We start from the raw sequence: 27,646 nt of genomic DNA on the forward strand, positions 1-27,646 counted from the left end.
TATACAGGTAGGCTCATACCTCTATGGGTAGGCTCCACCACAGACATCATATAGGAAGACTAGATGCGTCGTCCGCGTTCCCGTCATCCAAGTCGAACGTCCGCGCATGGTGGCCATGTTAAAGCAGCCTTCTGGCTCAACCAGTTGCAGTGAGTTTTGGGTGTTGTATACTCTTCAGATGGCCATAATCCCCTCATTTCGATTTTCGAAAGGGTTGTTTTTTTATACAGTATAAAAAATTCCAAACGAAAGTATATGTTGATACTGCATAGTGATGAATATTCATAATATTATTATATTATATTACATTATATTATTATGTGCATAGGTCTAAAATCATGTATAATATAGTTCAGTAGGCTTATTCATGTAATTAAATAGATCCCATAAACAAATGCACAACGTAACCTTATATATTTTCAGTAAAATAACAAACAAACGTTATTTGTAGTATATGCTTTGGTTTCGACAGCTCCACCTTGTGTTCAAAATGAGTCGTGACGCTAAAGCCATCCAGATAGAATGAACTTGTTGCGCTGTACATCTCTCTTCCAGTACGTCATCTCTGTCGTCTTTAATTTGGTGCAATGAATATATCCATGCCGTCAACGTAATGCACAGCAATGGTTAAAATGTGTATTTGCTGTAGGTCTATCTAAATGTTTGGACAATAGGCTAGAGGGATGCATCTCTTGGGCGTTTTACCCCAGTCTACACTTAAGTTTTAAGGAGCCCTACCATTTATATACACGTGTCAATATTTCAGCGAAGCAACAGTATACATGTTTAAGTATCTCGACGTTTCAATTCTTCAGTTTACTTCAGGTGTAACGGGGGTCTGTGGAGAGTTTAGGCTGCGCTAATATGGCCGACCTGTGCGGACGTGCTTGAAATACGCGATGACGTATCTAGTCTTCCTATATGATGTCTGTGGGCTCCACAGCACACAGGTAGGCGTACTCGGTAGCCTACACAGACCTTAAGTTACACTACCTCTGCCTTAAGTATGAGCGAGGCGCCATTTCATGCCAAATCGAAAGCAGTTGGCCACCAGATCATTCTTGGTCTCTAGACAGCAAATATCGGCTACAAGCAGAGTTTATGAGATCAGAAAAAAATAATGCGCAACAGGAGAAAGTAACCAGAAACGATATTGGACCGTGCGCTGGAACTGTCTGTATTCCGCTGCGCGACATGGACTTGGAGCGCTCGGACCACCGATCGACGGCGAGGACGCGCAGTGAAGGCGCAATGTTGGCTCTCGCTGCTAGCAGGTTGGGTTACCGCGGCTGTTATGCACCATCAAGCTTAGCTAGAATTAGACAATATCATTCATTATTTTCCATTGGAGTACATGGGTGATGATCGTTTACAGATGTGCATCATCTCAAAGCTATCAGTCAGTGGCAAAACATTACTGAAATGGAGAGAGACTACTATAATAAGTAGGCCTAGTATGGCGATTAGGGCGTCGCTGAAGTGCTCACAATTTGAGCTGCTACAGGTGACAGACCTATTAAAATGGAAGTGTTTATGACTCAGAAGGTAAGAAAGTGGATCGTACTCGGGTTCTTCTTTTCTTCTTTTTTTTTTTTTTTTTTAAATGTTTACATAGCAGCAGAAGTGTAGACAACCGTTTCGGCTGTTGCCTTCGCCAGTGTCTATGACATTGTTAGTGTTTATGACTCAAAGAAAGAGGCTAGGCAAACAGTGCATGTCAGAGTTCCAAGTCCAATGCGTCCTCTGACAAGGAGAGTATCAAGGCTTGTCTCAAATATGTTAAAACATATTGGCAATCCATACAAAGCTTCTGATAAAATATGCTGCGGTGACAGAGGTATCAAACGTTTTTGAAAGGAGAGCCCCTTGTAATATCTGGTGTGAAATGAACACTGCATTTGAAAACAACACCATGTTACAATTGAAACATGGTGGTGGGAATGTCATGCTTTGGGGCTCTTTTGCTGCCTGGGGACATGGATGACCTATGAGTGAAGAATGCATGAATTCGGCTCTTTACAAACAAATCCTGAAGGATAATGTCCAGCCATCCATTTGCTACTATTCATTTGTGTTCAATCTACCAAATGTGCAAAAAAAAAAAAAAAAAAACGGTAGGGGGACAAAACCATACACGCGACAGCAGAGGGCATTTTCACACTTGGCCCTTTTAAACCATTTAAGCGAACTCAGACCTGTGATTCTGCATTTTCCCCTGAATATGTGAACCAGTGGTGTAGTCTACTGTTTAGAAGTGGGTATACTGTATATTCGGCCAGACATAGGCTCGGTGGTTACCAAGCTAGGGCTCGGGACGCCACCCCCTCGCGACCAATCTAAGTGACAAAAATGTTTGCGTCCATGTATCAGAGTTGTTGTACAAGGCACTTGAGCAAAGAGGCTATATGGTACGAAAATGTATTGCATCTCAATGTCTCAATTTCCAACTCTCCATCGGAAAGATGTTCAATAGTCATGCCCTAATGCCCTAGTAAAATCTAATCTATCTATCTATAACAGTTCTTCGTCATTCATTTTACTTTTTAGATTAAGCACCTTGAGTAAAATGTGACAGTGCTTATAATATAAATATAAATATAAATATAATATAATATAATATAATATAATATAATATAATATAATATAATATAATATAATATAATATAATATAATATAATATAATACAGTATAATGCATAGGCCTATACCTGCTCTTGGATGTCAATAGATTCCTGGAGTATTTCCCTAGTGTATACTGCCATCTAGTGGTCAGATTTCGGAACTGATCCTGGTCACGAATGATGGCTTACCCACTGGTGTTTACATTCACCTGAATTGGTTGGATAAAAAAATCCAACAAAGTTTTGTTGTGCAAATCTGAAGTTTGTACTTTCTGTGAAGTAAAGGTCATGAACTTGGGAAACAATTACTGATCCAAATTGGAAGTCACTATAAAAATGATTATGTTATAAATAGTGTGAAAGGTTACAGTTTGATAATGCAAATTTCAACCAGAATTGAACATAATAATGTAGGCTAATAAAAATTGTAATAATACATTAGTACAAAAAGTGATTGAAAAAAGAATGCACAATATATAGAACCTTTCAAGGGCACACACATGTGACAATATACAGTGTAGCCTTGGCTATATTTATTTATATATTTATTTAAATGTTTTTGGTATGGGGCCAGCTTTGGCAAAATTGGCCCGGGTCTAGAAATTCTTCCCAATCCACCCCTAATCTTTGTACTCATCGGTCATAAAGCAAGGCCTAACAGAGTGATTGTTTTAAAGTAGCAGAACACCATCACATCATGAAACAGGTTGTGTGTCTTCGACTTGTCCATTTATGTCATAAATGAAAATTAAAATCATTAACAATTGGGCAGAACACTTAATATTTAAGCTTGAACTAAACTTGAATGTTCGTGAAAGTTAGACGAGGGGGTAAGTCATAATGTTATTAAACACCTTAGCCTAGGCCTACCTGTCACAGCCCTGGAAAGTCTACCCTGCAAACGCGAACCCACGGATGTTGAGATGATAGTTGTATAATCCGATCCAAATGGTGAGAACATGAGTCACTCCAGATGTACAAGGACATTTCGTAGATGCCTCGAGTTTACAATTTAGCAACCTTTAGCAACTACCGATACACGCTCCATGCTAGATTTTTGTTTTGATGGATGAAAGGCAGAATAGCCGCGTCTGATTGGTAGGTCGCAATGAAACCATAGTTAAATGGACACCTGAATTGTAACTATTCAGCCTTTCGGCATAGCCTAACCCCGGGCGCCGCCATCTTTGACCTGCATCATTACATTTTGCATTTATGCTAGGATGCAGGATAATGTGCGTATAGCCTGGAACTGATTGATGCTGGCCATATACCGTATTAGCCCGAATATAAGACGATCCTGAATATAAGACGACCCCCCTTTTCAGGTTCATGTTTTTGGGGAAAAAAGTGGTATGTGTGAATACGCCCTAAATTTAGTTTCACATTGGAAACTTCTTTCAAAATGCAATTTTTAATTTGTTGGAAAAGCTTAGGCTTTTTACATAGAACAAATTTCACAATGTAATTTTCATGATAAAAAACTACAGATAGCTACTCATACCCTTTTCCTTTCTTTGCTCACTTCAGTGGTTACCTGACAAGCGCCAGTAGGCACCTACTGTACAGCCGCCTGGGTGTGACTGTTCTAAGTGCGACACAACATTCCACTCGCAGAGCATCAGTCTGCACCAGCCAGGCAACCAGTCCAGTAGAGATAGACTATCTATTGTGCAATGCACAGATTTTGGCGAAATGCTTTGTTGACAGCAATATCTAACCAGCAGCCGTCTCGCCAAATCGCCGTTCATTTTATGCATCCAAAGTTTTCCGTTGGACTGTAGAAACCGAACGTGACCAAAAGCAGATTGACGCATTGCATTTGAAACCCATGCGCTGCCTATCAGCACCGTTGACATTAGTGCCAAGGGTAAAACTCTTAGTGATTTTATATGAACAAGACAATCTCTTGCCCTAACCATTACTCTCTGTCGCTGTATTGTTGTGAGGGATATCGTCAAATAGGCACCACCTGTCAAGGCGCCGCTCTCTCGCGCACATGAATGACCATTCATTGGCTGATGACAGCATCCAAAACTTAGCCTACAGGTTGTTCATCAAATCACCCTTCATTTCTTTAGTTTCAAGTTGTACTGGTGACCAGAGATAACAACCAAAGCTTTCCTGATGAGACTGTAAAACCGAACACAAATAAAAACAGAGCAACGCATCGCGATTGACTGTTGTGTTTTCCCCCTCGCATTGTCGGCCCGCATCGCGTTGACATTAAGCCCATACGACTTCATTGCGACCGTCGACGTTGCGCAACGGACGTCAGCGAGAACTTGTTGTCACGATGTGGGTGTTATTAAATACAGCGCATTTAAAGTCGGCCACAAATATGAACGAGACGATGAGCTCGCACCGGTTTGCTCTACTAACACACGAGTGGGGGGACAGGCAGTGAGGAGGAGCTGAAGTGGGGACCTGCGCAAACTTGTGTAGAGGTGTGAGACAAGACCCATATACACACGTGAGTGAGTTGTTGACCAACCAATTCATGGGCGCGTGACCTCGGAGGCAGTCCGCCGACGAGCGTTGAAGGGGATAAGCAACTACAGAGGTTGCAAGATCTGACTGCAGCCGCATTCATCCCGTGATGTGACATGTCACCTCGTCAACGCAACATCGACGAAATTTCGAAGTTTGACAGGAAATCTAACCGTCATGCAGCATTTTCCATCCAGGGTGCATTGCTGTCTAAATGCGCATGCATGCGTTGACACATGTCGATCGCACCTATTAAGCCCATACGACTTCATTGCGAGCGTCGACGTTGCGCAACGGAGGTAAGCGAGAACTTGTTGTCACGATGTGGGTGTTATTAAATACAGCGCATTTAAAGTCGGCCACAAATATGAAGATGTGACGATGAGCTCGTTTGCCCTACTAACACACCACGTGTGAGGAGTGGGGGGACAGGCAGTGAGGAGGAGCTGAAGTGGGGACCTGCGCAAACTTGTGTAGAGGTGTGAGACAAGACCCATATACACACGTGAGTGAGTTGTTGACCAACCAGTTCATGGGCGCGTGACCTCGGAGGCAGTCCGCCGACGAGCGCCGACGAGCGTTGAAGGGGATAAGCAACTGCAGAGGTTGCAAGATCTGACTGCAGCCGCATTCATCCCGCGATAGTTTTACACCATGTGACATGTCACCTCGTCAACGCAACGTCGACGAAATTTCGAAGTTTGACAGGAAATCTAACCGTCATGCAGCATTTTCCATCCAGGGTGCATTGCTGTCTAAATGCGCATTCATGCGTTGACACATCTCGATCGCACCTATTGTCTACACCCGTTTGCAGACAGCAGTGCATTCTGGACTGGAAATGTTGCATGATGGTTCCGACTCAACAAAATTCAGTCATGATGTCATGAACACCCGACATGTGACAGTGTTTTTTTTTACCATTAGGCTACTACATTTCTTAACTGTCTATGAAAAAGTATAATATTGAATTACTTCTCCCAATTCCCTTGCATTGAAATACAATGTGCAGTGAATGCAGTGTCCCAAAATTCCCCATTTTTGCTCATTAACCCCTTAGCGCACAGCCTATGTAATGACCTTACTGTCACCAAAATTGTAATGGCTATGTCTTTATCTGTTACTTAAGGCTCTCGGTACTGTCATAGCATTGTTATTATGATGTAGTTGAGTATTTTCAGCAAATCGTGAATAGACCCGCCGGCAACCCCATCGAGGCTACCGTACAATTTATTTGATGAATTTTGACATTTACTCACCTTTGTAAAGGCACTGTTATTATTTTGAGCCCAGCTCTATAGGCCTTTCTTTTTTTATAAATGTCAACATTTTGTGATTTCAGTGTAAAGATGGAGAAGTCAGATTCGCCTGTACCCAGCTGTGTGTCTGTGAAGTCAATGAATGAACCAGCAAACTTCACAGGAGAATTTACACCCAACCCAAAGTGAGCATTAAGAGGATTTTGTATTTGTTGATGGGTTAGGCAATGCACACATTACACGTTATGGATTTCTTTTTTGTTTTCCCCACATGTGATTTCAGAGTGAAACTGGAGAAGGCAGACTCACCTGCACCCAGCTGTGTGTCTCTGAAGTCAATGGATCAACCTTTACGCTTCAATCAGGATCATAGACCTCCTGACTCAAGGTTCAGAGAATTTCTTTCATTTTAGTTCACATTAAATTCACAAAATCACATTGAAGCGGCTCTTTGTGGGAAGTTTAATTAATCACTGTACTGAGTCAGCCGATGCTTATTTGAGTCATTAGTAAGTGAACAACTGCTGTGTTCCAATACTCGTACTGTCCGCCCTTTCCGCACTGTGTTTGGGTACGCAGGGTGTTCCATTTCTAATCGCGACGGTAAAGTGTACTGTAAATTACCCGGATAACGCCCCCAAAACGGCCATTTTTCGAAGTGTGGTGTTACTGTACACTTTTCGCACTCAACGGCCGCCATGTTTGTGACGTAGTTGAGTGTCAGATCTGTCAAATGGTTGAATCTCTGTGATAACAGCATAGTTTTGATTCCAAAGACAATCGCCATGTGTATTAGAGGCAGGGGTAACTTTGAAAAGTGTTAGCATAAGGAACAGTGCCTTCCGTGTTGAATTGCATATTGGCGGTTGGTAAACTCGGATGTCACGCGACCAACCGTCATTTCCGTTAAGTGTATCAGACACAACGGGAATCGGAATGTACTCGCCTCGTGAATTGCGGAGAGTGGAAAGGGTACTTCACTGCAGTCAAACAAGGTACACAGTACAGAGGGTGAATAATGGAACAAACCAAATGACTCTTGTGACCACTTTCACGGTCTGTCTGCTGAAGACCCCAAATGTAACTTTTGACAGAGGGGGCGGCCCGCTACGAGTGTCGTGGGAAACACTTCTCATACGAAAAATCGATTCGATACTGTAAATACCGTATTCAGATTGTGAGCTGGCAAACGGCTGGCATTCTGTGATGAAAAACGTGCTCACAGCAAGCTTATTTAAACAGCATTTTTTCATGACGGTGTATATTTTGAGACAGGCATGCCACGGGCACCGTGCAAACGACCGTCATCCTACATTGTGCCCTTTTAACCCTCTAGCTACCATAACGGCCGTGAACGTCCGGCTGAATCTGTACCATAATATGAAAATACGGCTGAACGGCCGTCATCATGCAGTTTTTCTGTTTCACTGTGCAGGAAATGGTCAAAAAAGGTACTGCAACTATGCTGCTCATTGAAACTGGGCTGCCTATTGCCAAATTTGATCTTTGCATGAAAGTTTACTAAGTAATAAACAAATATTTTCTAGTATGGTCCAAGTACAGTCATTTTTGCAGCTAAAAATGGCTGTTTTTGGAAATTCAAAATGGCGGACCATGGAGAAGATCCCCCTCTTCATGTATGAAAAATGCAATTTTTCCAGTCTTAATGAATACTTAGAATTTGATGGTGGTGGTACGTATTCATGAAAAAGGTAACATTAGTGAACGGGCAGCATGAATTCTGGAAAAAAACAAAAAAAATCTCACACAGTGTCCCTTTAATTAATCGCTGTCCCGTGTCGGACGATGGTTATGCAAGTCTTTAGTAAGTGAGCGATGACTCTCGCGACCACTTTCACGGTCCGTTGTCAGAAAAACCCTGAATGCAACTTTTTGACAGAGTGTTTTGGGAAACATTTTTCATAAGAAATATCTCTTGACATACCGTTTTCAGATTTGTATCAACTGCTGGCATTCCACAATGAAAAACATTCTCATAGCAAGTTTATTTTCACAGCATTTTTTCATGACATTTTTCAGATTTGAATCAACTGCTGGCATTCTGCAATGAAAAACATTCTCAAAGCGACGAGTTTATTTTAACTGCATTTTTTCATGACTGTATAGATTTTGAGACCAGGAGCACCGCGCAAACTATGTCATTCTATATTGTGCCCCTTTAAGGCAGTGTGTTCATACATATCCTGATTTTCTACAATACGTATGTGATGTGTGTGATGTATTTGGTCTTCTTGTACGAGTATAAACTGGACAGAAGGCAGTTATATTCATTCTGCGGGACACTGTATAAGGGGTGAATTCCACATTATAGAATTATTTGAGTAATGGGCTTTGTAATTTTAATTGAAATTGAATTGAATTGAAATTACCAACTGAATTAATCACCAATAATCAACTGGGAATGTGGCATCTTTTGGTGACCATGTGTCACAAGAATATAGCCATGCCGTAGGGCCCAAAAAAGAATTTTGATATTTGCTCGCCTTTGTAAAGGTAAATACCACAACTGTATATGACTTTTTGATAAATGTCAACATTTTGTGATTTCAGTGTAAAGATGGAGAAGTCAGACTCACCTGCCCCAAGCTGTGTGTCTTACAGATCAATGGATCCACCACGAAACTTCACAGGAGAATTTACACCCAACACAAAGTGAGCATAAAGATGATTTGCATTTGTTGATGGGTTAGGCTTGCACGTTATGAATTTCTTTTTTGTTTTCCCCACATGTGATTTCAGAGTAAAACTGGAGAAGGCAGACTCGCCTGCACCCAGCTGTGTGTCTCTGAAGTCAATGGATCGACCTTTATTCTTCAAACAGGAACATACACCTCCTGACTCAAGGTTCAGATAATCTTTCATTTTAGTTCAAATTAAAATCAATCGATCCAAATTTCCTGGATAGATTCGATTCCAATCCAGTAGGTTGCAATCCAATTCGATCCACGATCCGATTTCATTCGATGCAATTCGATATCAATCTTTTGTATTGCTGGGTTGTCACTTTAACCCATATAGGCCTAGAATTCTAAGACGGACTATAAAAATCTAAATATCTGAACCTTTGATGCCCACACAAACATGAAATACCTTGGTATGTGAGAAATAAGTGGGAAACTGTGTAAGAGAGCTACAGGATGTGGTTGAGAAAATAGCGCCTATAATGATCTACAAAAGATTGATCCACAAAGTTGTGAATCGATATTGCCCTTTTCCAATGCGAATCGATATTGGATCGCGATTTGATCTTTTGAACCCAGCCTTAGAAATTACCAACTGACTCGGACATTACTCAGCAATACTCAACTCTGGTATCAGATGAAGCAATCACATGGCCAAACCTACAGGTGACCATGTCACCAAAATGAAGCCTTGTCACCAAACTATGGCCATGTCACCAATATGTAGCCACGGCATAGTGCCCAAAACTAGTGGGGGCAAGAGTTCTAATCTGTACTGTACTTTTTAATGTGCCGTTACCAATATAATTCCCATGGTTCAGCTTTGATCTGATTGGTCCAGCTCTTTGGTCCAAAATCTACTGCCGTTTAATAGAGATTATATTGTGATTTCAGACTGATGAAGTTGGAACGGTTCCACTCACCTGGACTACACTCAGTGGATTCAGAAGACTTTAAAAGAGAATCTATTACACCAGCTCATGCCAGGTAAATTCCATAATTTCCTGATTCACTGAGCTGGGTATGATCATCACAGTTGTCTTGTATTCAAATGAGGTGTGGAGAGTGAGCCTGAAATTAAGCACCGCTTGTGTCTCGACAGTGAGTTGGCTGTCAGTCTCTTGACCAGCGAGGACTTCAGATGTTCAGTCTGCACAGGTGTACTGAAAGACCCAGTGTCCATCCCCTGTGGACACAGTTACTGCAAGCAGTGCATCACCTCATACTGGGAACAGCCTAGGTATGTAAAGGAGTGTATATTGGAGTGTATATGAATAGATGTGATATATGGATGTCTGAGGATTTTTTTGTGTCTGTGTGGAAATGGTGTCTATATGTATTGTCATGGGATGTGTACTACAAAGATCTAACCTGACAGTCTGATGTGAAAACAAATATCGCTATGGGACAATTAAGAATCTAATCTAATCTAATCTAATCTAATCTAATCTAGCCAAGCAGGCCGCTATGCCTGTCCCCAGTGCCCACGCACATACAGCTCCCACCCGGCACTCTGCTCAAACTCAGCCTTGGCACTGGTGGTCCACAAGCTAGAGCACTTCAGTCCTGTCCTGCCTGCCCAAAGCTACGCTGGTCCTGGAGATGTGGAGTGTGATTTCTGCACCGGGCGGAAACTGAAGGCTGTTAAAACCTGTTTGACCTGCACTGCCTCCTTCTGCAGCACCCATGTGAAAGAGCACTACACTATTCCAGCACTGCAGAGACACACATTAGTGGAAGCTGTTGAAACCATGGAGGAGAAAATGATCCACACTGAATTGAAGGTATGTGAAGGGATAACCTTGGGTGGAGCTTTTGTGCTTTTGTTGTGAATAGACAAAGGATTGGGACAAATTTTAAATTTCATATACAAAACAGAAATGATGCTGCAAAATACAGTTTCATATGTGGAATGCATCCAAAACTGTTTCAAATGGGCTGTTGTCCTGTTTATTTCACTTGAGCACTTCACAGTACAAACTACTTTTGTATAATGCATGCTGTAGAATAGCCAAACTCTTGTCAGACCTGTAGTTCCGGGTAGAGTTCTCAACGGTCCTGAAAATGTCACCCCGACCCTACCCGGCCCGTGGCTTTTAAAGCCCGAGCCCGATGTTACCCGACACATCACTTGGAATTATCTAACCGAACCCGGCCCGAGGCCCGAAGTCGGGGGTCGAGTTTCCCCACGTTATCCTATGGAGAATGACGGGTTGTGGTGGGTCTTTAAGGGCACTTATGTGCAGTAAATTGCATAACCCACTTAAAAACCTAGTGAAAAGATATTTTCCACAATAGAAACATAATATGAAATGGGGAAACTTACGTTCTTGCTATTTAAGCAGAATCATCCACAGCGCGATTTCAATAACCGCCTCATGCTTCACCGCAACAACAATCTATCCACCTTTTGTTTTGACTTCTAAATGTAGGCTTACTACATTTCCATCCCGAGTATCTGATTAAATGTAGGCTATGTGAAGTTGCCCCTCCCTCCTTGTTTGTTCATATGCGCGGATGAGATGGAAAGCCTGGCTGTGCCAAACATTGTTTAAAAGTTTCATCAAATTTTGGTCGGCACACAAGGTTTTGGACATACTAATTTCTAGTGGCACCTGGGCTACGGTTGGTGCATTGATCAGCCATGTGTGCGCACGTTTCCTTCCCTCCCAAGACCCGACAGTTGCTTACAAGTCAATTTGAGCACGAAAACAGCAAAGACAAGGTGATATTTCATTCAAACAGGGCCTACACGCTCCAAATAAAACATTGGCTGGGGGGATTTTCAACCAGACCGCAGCGCGAGCAGACAGTCAGTGTGAAAAGCCAAGTCTACCGGGGAAATCGCCGTCTTCGCTGCCGCTCCCTTACCATCAGTGCACGAGCCATTGAAATAGTGAAGTGGCATATCGCAACAGCACATGCGGATTAGCCAAATTATATGCAACAAAGTCGCCAACAAAGCGTGGATTTAACGTTTAATACGCATATGCCAACGTTGTGTGAATACGGGGAAAGGATAGCCTAATTGGAAAGCCACTGTCCTTTCCATAGTAGAAGACCGCTTCGGTTTCGTTTCACCTCATGGGGAAAGCATAATTTCCATGCACTGCTGAGACTAGGCCTACTAAGCATAAAGTTAGCGATCAAACTAAAAATATTGGTTGTTGTCATTAGGGCTACAGCATTTAAAAGGCTACTATGGCTGTTGAGCCATTGGATTGCCAACCGTCCCTTGTATTAAGAAACAAAAGTATGGTTCCATGAGCTGACATGGGACTCAATGTCGTTAAAATTGCATCTAAGACATTTTTTTCCCGTTTTTATTCGTTTGCGTAATTGTAGCCAATGTAGTTTTTCTGTGCGTTCCGGGACCTCTGTCCAACTCATCATCGCTGTGATGTCATGTTTGTTTTGCGTTCCGGTACCTTGTGATTTACAAATTAAGCACTGCGCAACGTTGCATGCAGCAGCCTGCCAGACCCTCATTACGCAGGCCTACATATATTTAGATAGATAGGCCTAGCTTTACTGACCCATCAAGGGGAAATTCGCCATGATTCACGGTAAACAGCAGAACTGACTTTTTTTTTTCACTGGGCGGAAAAGATTGAGCCCGCGGACCGAACCGACCCGAGCCATATGCTTATATTTTCGACCCGAACCCGGCCCGAACCCACGGGTCCCGTCGGGTTTGTCGGGCTGACCCGACCCGTTGAGAACTCTGGTTCCGGGAGCGTACCTATGTTCCCCCGGGTCCTACGTTCCTTGGGTCCTATGTTCCCCTGTCTTTGTATGGGACTGGGGAACATATGACCCTTTTTCTAAAAAGGGGTTCTATGTTCCCCGCATTGTATGTCTCCGAGTTTTCAAATTGTGCCCTTCCCAAAATCATCTCTAAACCTAACCTGTCAGTAATGCAATGTTTCTGAGTTGTAAATTTGTGCCCTGACCAAAACTCTCCTTGTTATGGCAGCAGATCCAATATCTGTGTCATTCCGAACTCGAGAAGCACTTTTGAAAAGAATGACGCGAGCAAGCTGGGTTCTTCATAAACAAAAAATCTTTATCTATTAAAAAGGGTTTAACAAAACAGGGTTCTCAAATACAATGTCCTTGTTTCTTAATTACACAGCAAGCACGGTCGAAAAACTATATACATCCGTGCTCCACAAGTTCGTCTGGCTCCTTCCAGCGTTCCTTCAGTTCTGAGTATGCGTCTTCTATTACGCAGGCAATCAAATTAAAAGTCCCAAATCTAAATGACGGTTAAATTACTCCAAACTTACAATAAACATTCCTTTCATTAAATAAATACAATATAAATAGCAAAAATCCAAATATATGAATTCTAATATTCTAAATTACATTCTCAAATATGCAAAATACTATCATGGCTCTAACATTCCGGCCCCAAATTCTATAGGCAGGATGCATAAGAATTAGAAACTACAAAATAGAGCCATGAACACAGTAACAATTCACAACATTTACTGTACTGTAAATGTCAATTACTCTATCAATCAAACTTAAGAGTATAACGTCCATCAGCCGCTGTTCTTCCTGGACTCATTCAGCTTCCTGCAAAAGACAAAGCTTGTTAGTAGGCCTATCTAATAAGCTGGACTTGGTTTGGACTTGAACTCTTCGGACGACGCCTCTTGCGTCTGGGTAAGTCTGCCGGATTCTTCCAGTCAGCCAGGTATTTCTGGGGGTGGAACTGTCCACGATGAGCACAATGTCTCCTGGAGTGAAGTTTCTCTTCCTGCTGTGCCACTTGTGTCGCTCCTGTAGCAATGGGAGGTATTCCTGGGTCCACCTTGACCAGAAGAGGTTGGCCATGTATTGTACTTGACGCCATCTTCTACGGGAGTAGACATCATCCCTGTCGAAGACACCCGGCGGAAGGGCTGGTTGCTTCTTCAATAGTAGAAGATGATTTGGTGTCAAAACCTCTACGTCGCCTGGAACATCGGAGGCAGCAGTCAAGGGACGGTCATTGATAATTGCTTCAACTTCGCATAGCAGAGTGTGAAGGCCATCATCGTCTAGCACCTTCTGTTTCAGCACAGAATTCAACACCTTTCTGACAGTGCGAATCTGTCGCTCCCATATTCCACCTTGGTGAGAGGCAGTTGGTGTGTTAAAAATCCAGGTGATACCTTTCTGCATCAGGTCATCTTTGATCTGAGAGTGATCAAGCTCTGCTAGAGCCTCTCTGAGTTCTCGCTCGGCACCTATAAAATTTGTGCCATTGTCAGAGCGCATCGTAGTCACTTGACCCCTTCGACTGACAAATCGTCTGATGGCGTTGATACATGATGAGGTATCTAAAGAATGAGCCACCTCTATGTGGACTGCTCTTAGAGCGAGGCATGTGAACAGGACGCCATAGCGCTTCACTGTGCTGCGCGCTCTTCTGACCTCAAACGGTCCAAAATAGTCTACGCCTACATGCGTAAAGGGAGGCTGGTCTGGCAGTACACGTTCCTCAAGTAAATCTGCCATCTTCTGTTCTGCTGGCCTTGCGTGTCGTTTCCTGCATGCGATGCATTGGGACCTCACTGTGCGGGTCGCTCTGTTCAGTCCTGGAATCCAGTAACGCTGCCTGACCTTTGCAATTAGCTGATTTCTTCCACAGCAACCATTCTGTAGGTGTATGTGCCGTAGAATCAGCTTTGCAATGTGGTGATCCTTGTGTAACACAGCCGGGTTCCTGGATTCCTCTGGCATGGCGGAGTTGTTCAACCGGCCACCCACTCTGATGACACCATCTAGCAGAACAGGATCTAGGCTGTAGAGTGCACTCGACTTCCTAACTTGAGAATCTCTTTGTTGGAGCGAGACCAGCTCTTCGGGAAACATCTCCCTTTGACCGTAGCGTATCAGCACAGTTTCTGCATCTTCCAAATCCTGTACTGACAATGCTGTCTTGTCCACTGACTGTCTCAATTTTCTCATTTCCTCTTCCACCTTTAGGTCTTGCTTTCTTTTATCCATCTCCTTCAATGAAACATCAGCCACATATTCCTTTCTCTTTCTCGCCAAGAAGTGAAGCAGGTCTTTCAAGCGTAGCATCCATGCAACAGCCTTCTTAAGTCTGTGCCAGTCTGAGTAGTATTCGACCAATGTTGTTAGGCTTGCACCTTTGGTTGCACTGATGAGACTGACCAGGGTAGACTTGAGCTCGCTAACATCTTCCATGGTACTGCGATTGTCAGGTCTTGTAGGCCACTCACTTTCACTTTGGCAAAGGAATTGTGGTCCATGTATCCAATGGTCATTGTCAATGAGTGAGGTGAACCTCATTCCTCTTGAAGCTACGTCTGCGGGATTGAGTGAACTATTCACATATCTCCACTGTGATGGGGAAGTAGCTTCTCGAATGAATGAAACTCGATTGGCCACGAATGTCTTGTAGCGCGACGCATCGTTTTCTATGTACTTGAGTACAGTGACGCTGTCAGTCCAAAAAACAGACTCTTCAAGCTTGGTCTCCATTTCCTGTCTTAACAGCTTGTCCACCTTCACTGCTATGACTGCGGCAGTCAGTTCCATTCTAGGGACTGTTACTTTTTTCAGAGGTGCCACCCTTGACTTTGCCATAAGCAATGAGCAGACCTTCTGTCCATCCTCACTGGTCAGCAGAATGTATGAAGCTGTACCGTAACCGCTCTCACTTGCATCTGAGAAATTGTGTATCTGAGCCTTGAGAGTGGGTCCGAAATCAGAGGGCTTGATACATCTGTCCACAGTGAAGTTAGATAGCTCCTGCAGCTCAGCAAGCCACTGGTGCCACCTTTGTGATTGCTTCTCACCAATCTCCTCGTCCCAGCTCAACTTCTGTTGGCATAACTCTCTCAAAATCAGCTTGGCTGGGAGGATGCATGGAGCAACTAGACCAAGAGGGTCATAGACTGAACTGACTATTGAGAGTATCCCTCTTCTATTGGTTGGTCTCTCTGGCACGTTGACTCTGAACCTGAAGGTGTCTGTGTCTGTACACCAATGAACCCCTAAGGCTCGTTCTGTTGGCAGGGTGTCTTTGGTTAGATCAAGGTCTTTCACCTCTGCAGCTCTATCATTGGTTGGGATGCATGACAGAACACGTCTGCTGTTGCTAACCCATTTCGTCAGATTAAATCCGCCACTTTGGCATAAAGCCTTCAGAGACTGTGCAAGTGCTATGGCCTTTTCTTCAGAGGGCACTGAGGATAAACAGTCGTCCATGTAAAAATTCCTCTCAACTGTTTTCACAACTTCCGCTGAGGCCTTGTCTCTTCCATCTTCAGCTGTCTTTCTCAATGCAAAACAGGCGCAGCTTGGGGAAGAGGTAGCCCCAAAAATGTGTACAGTCATTCTGTACTCCTCCAGAGGTCCATTCAAGTTTCCATCCGGCCACCAGAGGAAACGCAGGAAGTCAGAGTCCTTGGGAGGAACCCTGACCTGGTAAAACATTGCCTCTATATCGGCCATCATTGCAACGGACTCCTCTCGGAACCTTGTCAACACTCCAATCAAGGTACTCGTGAGGTCAGGCCCTTGGAGTAGTTGGTTGTTCAAAGAGACGCCTTGACACGTAGCTGTGCAGTCAAAGACGACTCTAATTTTCTTCTTTTTGGGATGGTACACCCCATGGTGTGGGATGTACCAAACCTCTCCTTCCTTGACCTCTTGACCTTCCTCAGGCACCTTTTCCGCATAGCCCTTAGCTATGATATCATCCATGAAGCGCTTGTAATCGGTGCAGAACTCTGGGTTCCTGTTGAGCTTCCTCTTGAGGCTGATGGCTCTTTGCTCTGCTTGACTGCGATTACTAGGCATCTTCACAGACTTGTCCTTGAAGGGAAGACTGATGCAGTAATGTCCCTCAATGAGCTGGCAAGACTGTTCGACTTCCTTCATGAACCTTCGATCCTCCTGCGACATCTCAGTTTTGTCTTCACAGCTGCGTTCTGAGAAGTCAGAGTTGAATTGCTGGATTAACAGCTCTTCAATGTTTTCCACAGAAATCCTGTTTGCAGCAACTCTCTGCCATTCCTCATCAGTGTCTTGAAGTTGATCTTGTGTGATGGGCCCGTTGACAGTCCATCCAATCGCCAATTTTACAGCATATGGACCGCCATGTTGACTATTGATGACTTGCCATGGCTCTATGGCCTTGTAGGCATTGGCGCCAATCAGTAGACCGATCTCAGCTTCCACACTGGGGAGGCGTACTTCTACCATGAAGACTCGAGAGGCAATGAACGTTATTAACATTTATTTAACAATAGACATGATACAAAATGCATGAATCCGTTTGGCGAACAATTACACTTGATACAAAATGCATGAATCTGTTTGGCGAAGGTTCCCGTCTTCGCGTTGAACTCCGGGGTAGGACAGCATATCCTCCAGCGGAGATGGAGGCGGGCGTAGCCTGCCCCCTAACAGACGGGAACCACTGGTGACGGTGGACGGAGGGGTGGTGGTGGCTTCAAATTCGGCTTAACTGGAAAGCAGAGAACAGAATGAGTGACTGATTTTTTAAACAAACGTGAATGCGATCCATTGGCTGAGAGGGAACGATGCATGAGTGATGCATAACGGGGATTCCCGAATCTCGCGTTGTGATTGGTTGACGACCCTGGGCAATGATGACGCATGTATGATCTGTCAAAAGGGAGATTGGATGTTTAGCCTAGTAAGTTTGACAGCCGAGAAATTCGAGTCTCCCTGGTAGAATTTACGCAAGCTCCCATTTCTACCATGAAGACTCGAGAGGCAAATGAACGTTATTAACATTTATTGAACAATAGACATGATACAAAAATGCATGAATCCGTTTGGCGAACAATTACACTTGATACAAAATGCATGAATCTGTTTGGCGAAGGTTCCCGTCTTCGCGTTGAACTCCGGGGTAGGACAGCATATCCTCCAGCGGAGATGGAGGCGGGCGTAGCCTGCCCCAAAATAGAGATTAGAAGTGAACTCACCTACCGCTTACAAGGAGACACCGTCTGAAAGACATGAAAAGTTAGTTAGATGATTGATTGATGATAGACGGAAGATGAAGGATGATAGGTGATGATGATGATGATGATGATGATAATGATGATAACAATGATGATGGTGATGATGATGATGATGATGATAATGATAATGATGATAATGACAATGATGACAATGACAATGATGACAATGACAATGATGACAATGACAATGACGATGATAATGATGACAATGACAATGATGACAATGACAATGACGATGATGACGATGACAATGATGACAATGACAATGATGACAATGATGACAATGATGACAATGACGATGATGATGATGATGATAATGATGACAATGACAATGATGACAATGATGATGATGATGATGATGATGATGATGATGATGATGATGATAAAGATGATAATGATGACGATAATGATGATAATAAAGATGATAATGATGACGATAATGATGATAATGATGATGATAATGATGACAATGATGATAATGATGATAATGATGACAATGATGATAATGATAATGATGACAATGACGACAATGATGACAATGATAATAATAATAATGATGATGATGATGAGTGATAAGTGATAGGTGTTGGAAGACAAATGATGATAGATTAAATGAGATTATAAATGATAGGGATGTTCTAAGGCTTAAGCTTATGGGCGGTGGTCTAGCGGAGGCATGAAGCCTGTGATGATGATGGTGATGATGATAATGTCGGTACCTTAGGCTATGCGAGAAGACATGGCGCGGATGCGCTGAGAGCAGAGACACAGCAGAGCGTTATGATTTGATTGATAGATGCACCTTGGTCAGGAGAGCGCTGAAAACTTAGATTATGACAGTAGGTAGAGAGCCGGAATCGTGACCTAGGAGAGAGTAGAACATGGTGATGAATGAGTAAATGAATGGATGGATGAATGAATGTAGGCTATAATATGTGGTATGATAGTTGACATCATAGATAAACAACCATGGCAATTAGGCTGGTTCAATGTGTAAAATATAGAGATAACAGGCTTACAGACCACTATGAAATCGATCTGATAGATGAGAGAAGGATAGAATACAGACATGACCGGGTGACCGGAGCGATAGCCCCCCAAGAGATGGAGTGAATGCCGCCGGTGCAGCAAAATACCACCGTCACCAGAAATGAGAATAGAAAACATAAAGTTACAGACCAGATATAGCATGCTTCAACGACGTGATGAGGAGTGAGGCAAATGCAGGAAGCGTATGCGCCAGACGACCAACGGCCCAGCGCCTTGATCGCAGTAGGGGACAGACCCCGCTTAGCGGCCGTGGTGGCCACGCCGATCTGAACGAGCGTGCTGTATACCTCTTGGCGAGGAACGAGAAGAACGAAACAGAGTTAACAGAACAGAAACAGTACACTGAGCCAGATGACAAAGCGAGGAATGAGCCGAATGCAAAACGCACTGCGTCGGACGACCAGCGGCTGAAAGCCTGCACTATGCGGGCGTCTGCCCAGAGTGGTGAGAGAGACAGCTTTAGACAAAGCATGAGTGGCTAACATTAAAAGACGAGCACCTCGGCCAGGATAGCAGAAAGGTCAGGTTAAAACAGAGGAGAATCGGCAGACAACTGGTAATCATGACCTAAGAGAGGGAGAGAGCAGAGCTTGTAGCTGAAACGAACAATGAATGAAACACCAAGAAAACATCTCGACCAAGAATAATAACACCATGTCAGTTATGATAAACACCTACGCGGTGTGGGGCGGTGAATGCTTGTGCAAAGCAGGCATGGACACAGGCAGTGGGGCGGATGCCCTGGTTGGTTGAGAGAAACAACTTGCGGTAACTGCATGATTAGACTAGCAATAAAAAAGGGGGCACCTTAGTCAGGAGAATGCAGAAAGTGCGAGCTTACGACAGAGGAGAGTTGGAGAGCCGGTTATCGAGACCTGAGAGGGACAGAGCAGAAAGCTGAAACATCACTGAATAACGGCACCAGAACAAAAACGGCATATCAAAATAGACATAAACTCCTACTCGCTACCAGTGGGTAGCTGCGATAAGTTTGTCATGCAGGATGGATGAGGATACCGATACAACCAGGTGACTGGCGTTAAAGTTGGGGCGACAGCCCAGTGCGATGCTGAGGCGATGGCCCATTGTGATGCCGAGTTGTGATGTTGAGCCGTGGTGTTGAGGTGCGACAGCCCAGGGCAATGCTGAGGTGTGCCATTGATGCACGAGCCCTGAGGCGCCGGCCCAGGGTGATGTTGAGTCGCCGGCCCAGGGTGATGTTGAGTCGCCGGCCCAGGGTGATGTAGAGTCGCCGGCCCAGGGTGATGTAGAGTCGCCGGCCCAGGGTGATGTAGAGTCGCCGGCCCAGGGTGATGTAGAGTCGCCGGCCCAGGGTGATGTAGAGTCGCCGGCCCAGGGTGATGTAGAGTCGCCGGCCCAGGGTGATGTAGAGTCGCCGGCCCAGGGTGATGTAGAGTCGCCGGCCCAGGATGATGTAGAGTCGCCGGCCCAGGGTGATGTAGAGTCGCCGGCCCAGGGTGATGTAGAGTCGCCGGCCCAGGGTGATGTAGAGTCGCCGGCCCAGGGTGACGTTGGGGCCGATGCCCAGTCCAGTGTCGGGGCCGATGCCCAGTCCGTCGTCGGGGCCAGAGCCCAGTCCGTCGTTGGGGCCAGAGCCCAGTCCATCGTTGGGGCCAGAGCCCAGTCCATCGTTGGGGCCAGAGCCCAGTCCATCGTTGGGGCCAGGGCCCAGTCCATCGTTGGGGCCAGAGCCCAGTGCATCATTGGGGCCAGAGCCCAGTCCGACGTTGGGGCCGATGCCCAGTCCGACGTTGGGGCCGATGCCCAGTGCATGACGTAGCGTATGCCCTACGTGGAGCGGCAGGCGCACGTGTATGTGAAAGTGTACGGGAAAGCAGCAGAGACCACCATCACCAGATATGAGAAAACAAACACAATACGACACATCACAGTCCGAGCGCCCTGACGATTCCAATGAAGCCTAAGGGCACGAGTGGTGTACGGAGTGAGAGGGTTAGCCCATAGATGGCTACCAATGGGATCAGAACCCTGACAGGACTCCATGGGCAAAGTTTCATGTATAATTTAAGTATGATTATTAACTGTCATCATCGATGTACTTCCCACGGATATCACTCATTTATTTACTTAAATTTGGACGGTGTATATGTAGCCCATTGTGATCGGAATAACTCGAAATAGACAAGGCATTGCAACCGGCTACAATGTCCCTCGATGCGACCGGGCGCAGGCCGAAAGCCCCGCGTGATCTTTAAAGGTACACTGTGCAGGAAATGGTCAAAAAAAGAAATGCAACTATGCTGCTCGTTGAAACTGAGCTGCCTATTGCCAAATTTGGTCATGCATGAACATTTACCATGTAATAAACAATATTTTCTAGTATGGTCCAAGTAAAGTTATTGTTTGGTGCTAAAAATTGCTATTTGGTAAATTCAAAATGGTGGACCATGGAGAAGATCCCCCCTTACATGTAAGAAAAGTGCAATTTTTCAGTCATAAGGAATACTTGGAATTTGATGGTGGGGTAAGTATTCATGAAAAAAGGTAATTAGTGAACTGGCAGCATGAAGTCTGGAAATAAACACTACAAAGTCTCACACAGTGTCCCTTTAACTTAATCCAGCCCTGAATGACTTGAAGCGGGAGTGAGGAAGCAAGGTACACTTATCAATACAAACTGCAGGCAGTGCGATGACATGAGGTGATGATTGGCACGCGCGCATAAGCTTAATGTGCGATCCAGAAGTCTAGGCCTACGAACCGAAGTCATAACTCTTAAAAGTCAACGAGACCGCCACATGGGCCAGTCCATGCAAACGAAAACGTAAAATAGGCTCGTGTTGTGGGCATAGGCTACTGAACGGAACATTGAAATAGGCAGGTGCAAACTGATGAACGCACGACCGGAATCCACGTGAATGAAAAACTGAAGGCGGTGCTACGGCCCGTAGGCTGAGGTCCTTGCAACATCGCTCCGGAACATAGGAAGTACGTTTGTAATCAGGACAATTAAGAACGAGTGCAAGGCTCTGCAATGTCCTCCGTCCGGTGTCGTGACAGGCAGTAGCACGAAACAACACAGAAGGTAATGTGGGTTATGCATGCGGGCGAGGCGCTTCGATATACAAGTAGCCCATTTAGATCTGTATCCCCAGCAAACGTTCCAAAAAAAAGCCACACCGACCGGTTCATAAATGCTCTATAATATTGGCAAGCGAATCACCAGTCCATCCGCAGCAGATGAGGCCGACGAGGACCAAGTAAATTGTGACTCGCAGTACCCATCACGCCTCCGAAAAAACAAATGTGCTGAGCAGATAAGCTGGCTAAGTGCGCGAGGCGCAACGAGAGAGCACCGCGGGCCCAGTTACTTCGAGTCCGCCCTTCCCCAGCAAATGTTCCAAAAGTCACTCCAACCAGTTCATGGAATTCTCCCAAATGACCGCAAACGAAACGTAGGCCATCAGTCAACCAGCGGCAGACGATACTGATATCCGAGACAGTGCAACAAGCCGAGTATGAGGCATAAGAGGCGACTTGCCTGGACAACAATTCCCCCGCAAAAATAGTCATTCGCTGAGATAAACGTTCCCTGGGTCCGCAGGGCAAGTGAAGGGAAAGCCGCCAGGTTACTCACGAAATACACCAGTTCGGGGAAATCCATCCACAGGCAGGCTAGTTCAAGCAAATCCACAGAAATCAGGGAGCGGCGTGCCAAACAAATTGATTGAAGCCTTGCGAGAAAATGATTAGGCTGTTAAAAAGCACCGATTGCGTGCCACGCGTTTGAGCGGTTGGAAATCCCATCCCAGCAACGGCAAGGTGAGGAGTTATCAAGTAACCAGGTAGAAAATAAACAGAATGTTTGATAACGAAAACGCCGGACAGCCACTTCAAATTCGGCTTAACTGGAAAGCAGAGAACAGAATGAGTGACTGATTTTTTAAACAAACGTGAATGCGATCCATTGGCTGAGAGGGAACGATGCATGAGTGATGCATAACGGGGATTCCCGAATCTCGCGTTGTGATTGGTTGACGACCCTGGGCAATGATGACGCATGTATGATCTGTCAAAAGGGAGATTGGATGTTTAGCCTAGTAAGTTTGACAGCCGAGAAATTCGAGTCTCCCTGGTAGAATTTACGCAAGCTCCCATTTCCTCTAAGTACGACCACGCCTGGATGTCCTTCTGACAAGGTATATCTTCTTTTTTCACAGGAATGTCAGGTTGCGTGAACACCAAAGGTAAGTCAATGTACTGGTTCTCCTCAAGTCCACAAATTTCCAGGTCTGGCAGGATATGGCTAGGGACAAGCTTCTCCTGCCCCATAGTTCTGAGTAAAATCTCTGTCTTCCTGCCTGTAAGGTTCAGCGCTGACATTACTGCCTCTGCACAAAACGTCGCCGAACTGCCTGGGTCAATGAAGGCATAAGTCACCATCGTCTTCGTACCTTTTTTGGACTTGAGTCGTACTGGAACTATGGCCAAAACGCCCTGACTGCTTCCGGCCCCAGTGTACGCACATATTTCAGGTTTTGTGGCCTGTGACTCCGACGTGCTGTTCTTGCTGCTCTTAGTGGTTGCCGTTTCATCCTTGTGCACCACATGTAGAACGCTTGGATGTTTCTTAGAACATATCTGGCAAGACAACTTCCTGGTGCAATCTTTGCTCAAGTGACCTGGCACAAGGCATCCAAAACAGAGACCTTTGGACTTCAAGAACTCAATCTTGTCGGTGTGAGCTTGTTTCTTGAACTTCTCACAGTTTTCCAATGTGTGGCTCTTTTCACAGACTACACATGTCTCCGTTTTCAGTTTGGCCTGGTCTGGGTTTGCACTCTGGTTTGTCTGTACTGGTTTCTGTTTCTGTGTGTCAATGCTTGTAACAAAACTGCTACTCTTTGTGGTGTTTTCTTTTGTTTTCTTAACAGGTGTGCCTTTTTTCTTTAGTGAAGCTGCAGCACTGTTTCCTTGAAGATCTCCAAATAGAGGATGTGTCACTATTTTGGCTTGTTTGTCAATGAAACTCACTAAGTCTCCAAACCTTGGTCTTTTCCCTTTGGTTTCCAGCATGTCATAGGCCACTTGTCTCCACTTCTCCCTCAGTTTGTAAGGCAGTTTTGACAGTATGGCTCTCATGTTCGTCGGGTTATCCATTTCTTCCATGTAATCAACGTCCTTCATAGTGTTTTTGCAGCCAATCAAGAAGAGAGCGTATTCATTCAAGCCCTTTGCATCATCCGTTTTAAGCTGTGGCCACGATAAGGCTTTCTCAATGTAAGCCATTGCTATCTTCAGCTCATTTCCATATTGCTGATCAAGTAATAGCCTGGCTTCTTCGTAGCCTTCCGCTGGGGTCATATGTTCACAGCTTCTCACTAGATCTTGTGGCTCTCCACTTGTATATTGTTCCAAAAAGAAGAGTTTGTCTCTAGCATTCTGAGTCTTGCTGTCAATAGCATTATCAAACGCTCTGAGAAAAGATCTGTATGTGAGCGGATCACCAGAGAAGACAGGAATGTCCCTTTTGGGTAGCAGAGACAGATCTTGCTGCTTCACCAATAGCTCTGTAATCATGTTTTGACGCTGCATCACTTCATAGATTCTGTCACTTGAAGTCACGGGCTGCTGAGGCTGGCTAGAGGCTCTAGCCGTAGGCACTTGGTGACGTGTAGCCACTTGGTGACGTGTAGCCACTTGGTGACGGTCACGTGGAGGAGGAGCATGTTCCACATCTCTTGCAGTGTAAGGAATATCATCTTCCTCCTCTTCATCACCTTCATGAGCTGTTGGCACAACATGAGCTTCAGACGCAGGTGGACTTCTAAGGACAGGTGATCCTCTAAGGACAGGTGCATCAGATCCTGTCACAGAAACATTAGACCCTTGTGCACGGCTGCCTGCATCCGCACTTGGCAACATGGCTGTCACATAGTCATTCATGGCATCACGAGGGCTTTCATGATATACTTTCAACTTGGCCGTAGAGGCTGCTATCTAACTGCTCCATATCGACTTTTAACTGTTCCATTTGTGCTTTTAAATGCGCCTCTTGTAACTGTATGGCTTTCTTCTTTTTCAGTGCCTCTGCTTGGGCTAAAAGCCCTGCTCTTTTGGCCTCCTCTTTCATGCGCACAGCTGAGCTAGTACCAGATGCAACTGATGTTCTGCTTCTATTGCTTTTGCTGCGCTGTGATGCATTTGAGACACTGTCTTCCGGTGCAACACCATCATCCATTTCTTGTATCCTTTGTTCCTTGAGCCATCTTTCTGTGTCTATGATGAATCCCCTTATGGCAGTTGCCCTTGGCTCATACCATGATAACTGATTTGAAGTTGCTTCATCACTTGGTAACATTTGCATAACACTGTCATTGAGCATGACAAAGTCTTCATACAGAGTTAGAAAGTGTGGCTGCATTTCTGATTCAATTGTGGTAATATACTCTTCATGATTTTTCATGTTTTCTATTTCTTTCATTTTGGCTGTAATCTGGGCCATTTTCGCTTTTCTGTGACTAATCAGCCTATGGAGCTTTTCTTCCAAAGCCTTTTCTGTGTACTTTGGCTCCCTCTTCTGGCGGGTAGCGGGTATTGCACCTCCTGCTGCATTTAACAAATTTCCATCCGCCATCTTGGAAACGTGTTCAGTAATGAATCAGCAATAATTCCCAACGATCTTTTAAACACTCATAAAAATCTTCAGTGATTCAATAAACTCAAAAACGAACTTCTGTGGTCTTCTTCTATGTCTTCACACTTAAACCAAACTTGAATGAACTTCAAAAACGAACCATTTAGGCATCTTAGAAATGATTTACGCTTGCAATGCTTCTCCTTTCCAGTTCCGTTTGCATGGCTAGTTTATATCAGCAATTTCGACAGGAAAACTGTACTTACAAAGTGCCAGCAATCTTGAGAAAGTCTCCTTACTTTCACCATCAATCAGCTTCGTCCTTTTCCACTCCTTTTCCTCAGCTGACTGTCCGTTTCTTTCCTCTTGGTGACGTTTTTTCGACTAATGTTATGGCAGCAGATCCAATATCTGTGTCATTCCGAACTCAAGAAGCACTTTTGAAAAGAATGACGCGAGCAAGCTGGGTTCTTCATAAACAAAAAATCTTTATCTATTAAAAAGGGTTTAACAAAAAAGGGTTCTCAAATACAATGTCCTTGTTTCTTAATTACACAGCAAGCACGGTCGAAAAACTATATACATCCGTGCTCCACAAGTTCGTCTGGCTCCTTCCAGCGTTCCTTCAGTTCTGAGTATGCGTCTTCTATTACGCAGGCAATCAAATTAAAAGTCCCAAATCTAAATGACGGTTAAAATTACTCCAAACTTACAATAAACATTCCTTTCATTAAATAAATACAATATAAATAGCGAAAATCCAAATATATGAATTCTAATATTCTAAATTACTGTACATTACCAAATATGCAAAATACTATCATGGCTCTAACAATCCCTAAACCTAACCTGTCACAGGTGCAACAACATGCAATTTGCCATGCAGAAGTCTACTTGGAAGCAGCGGGGGAACATAGAACCCTTTTCTGAAAAAAAGGCCCTAAGTTCCCCGGTTGTTGGGAACGTAGGACCCGGGGAACATAGGAATGACCCCGTAGTTCCACACAGCTTCACAAGCTCCACTCACTAGGTCTGGGAGAGGGTTTCCCATTCTCGGAGAATCCCACTTTCAAAACGATATTTTTAAAAATGGGTTCATCATCTCACCTAAGCAGCACTACACAAACATTTTTCTCTCTCTATGCAAATGCTTGTATTGTCTGGAATGTCCACTTCAAAAAGGAATAGGCCAGGGATGACTGGAGCACTCAGATAGGCCTACTTCCCTTTTACAGCTTGCATTGTCTGGTTTGGTTGAATACGGTATGTTAGAGCATGGCAAGAGAACTGAGAGACATTAAATATTAGGTTCAAACCCTAAACATTTGTTATATGAAACACCTGAAAACAGAATAGACACAGAGAATCGTTAGTTATGTTTCAAGCGCGCTTGGAGAGCGAGTAAAGAGGACTGTCAGTACAATCTTCCCTAGTCACTCTGACAGGCCTCTCTCTCTCTCCAGCCCTTTTATTAAGGATTTTCCCTGGTTACATGTATCTCAACCGCTAGGGGGGGTTGGGGGCACACACATCCCGGTTGAGATTTGTTTACGCACACACACACACACACACACACACACACACGCAAACACACAAACACACAAACAGGCTTTGGCCCGCTATCTAAACTTTGTTGTGGTTAAGCTGCAGGCGACTAGGCCTATCTCAAGGACGCATTCCATCGTTCTGGTACAGAGATTCGCACAGTCCAGTAATCTTCCACTGAGCCTCAGGCCCTTTTGTTACCAAGGCATAATGTTTGCTCTACTATAGGATAACATTTAAAATACAGTTCCAACATTTCCCTCCTGTTTATTCTATTTAGAGAAGAACATGAACATCATTCAGCGATCACTTCAAACGATTTTTTGTTTAAATAGGTACAC

General features: G+C 44.4%; 1 protein-coding gene across 1 annotated transcript in view; it reads left to right on the forward strand.

Moving 5' to 3' along the window:
- The first annotated feature begins 6,459 nt into the window (after positions 1-6,459).
- The window catches only part of LOC134446450 (tripartite motif-containing protein 42-like), a 32,910-nt gene continuing 11,723 nt past the window's right edge, over positions 6,460-27,646 (forward strand). Inside the window, exons 1-6 of the mRNA XM_063195816.1 lie at positions 6,460-6,554; positions 6,653-6,757; positions 9,130-9,234; positions 9,966-10,058; positions 10,174-10,311; positions 10,525-10,855. Of these exons, the coding sequence (XP_063051886.1) occupies positions 6,460-6,554; positions 6,653-6,757; positions 9,130-9,234; positions 9,966-10,058; positions 10,174-10,311; positions 10,525-10,855 (867 nt within the window). The remainder of the gene's footprint in view (positions 6,555-6,652; positions 6,758-9,129; positions 9,235-9,965; positions 10,059-10,173; positions 10,312-10,524; positions 10,856-27,646) is intronic.

The sequence above is a fragment of the Engraulis encrasicolus genome, chromosome 3, assembly GCF_034702125.1.
Source record: "Engraulis encrasicolus isolate BLACKSEA-1 chromosome 3, IST_EnEncr_1.0, whole genome shotgun sequence".
NCBI classification, from domain to species: Eukaryota; Metazoa; Chordata; class Actinopteri; order Clupeiformes; family Engraulidae; genus Engraulis; species Engraulis encrasicolus.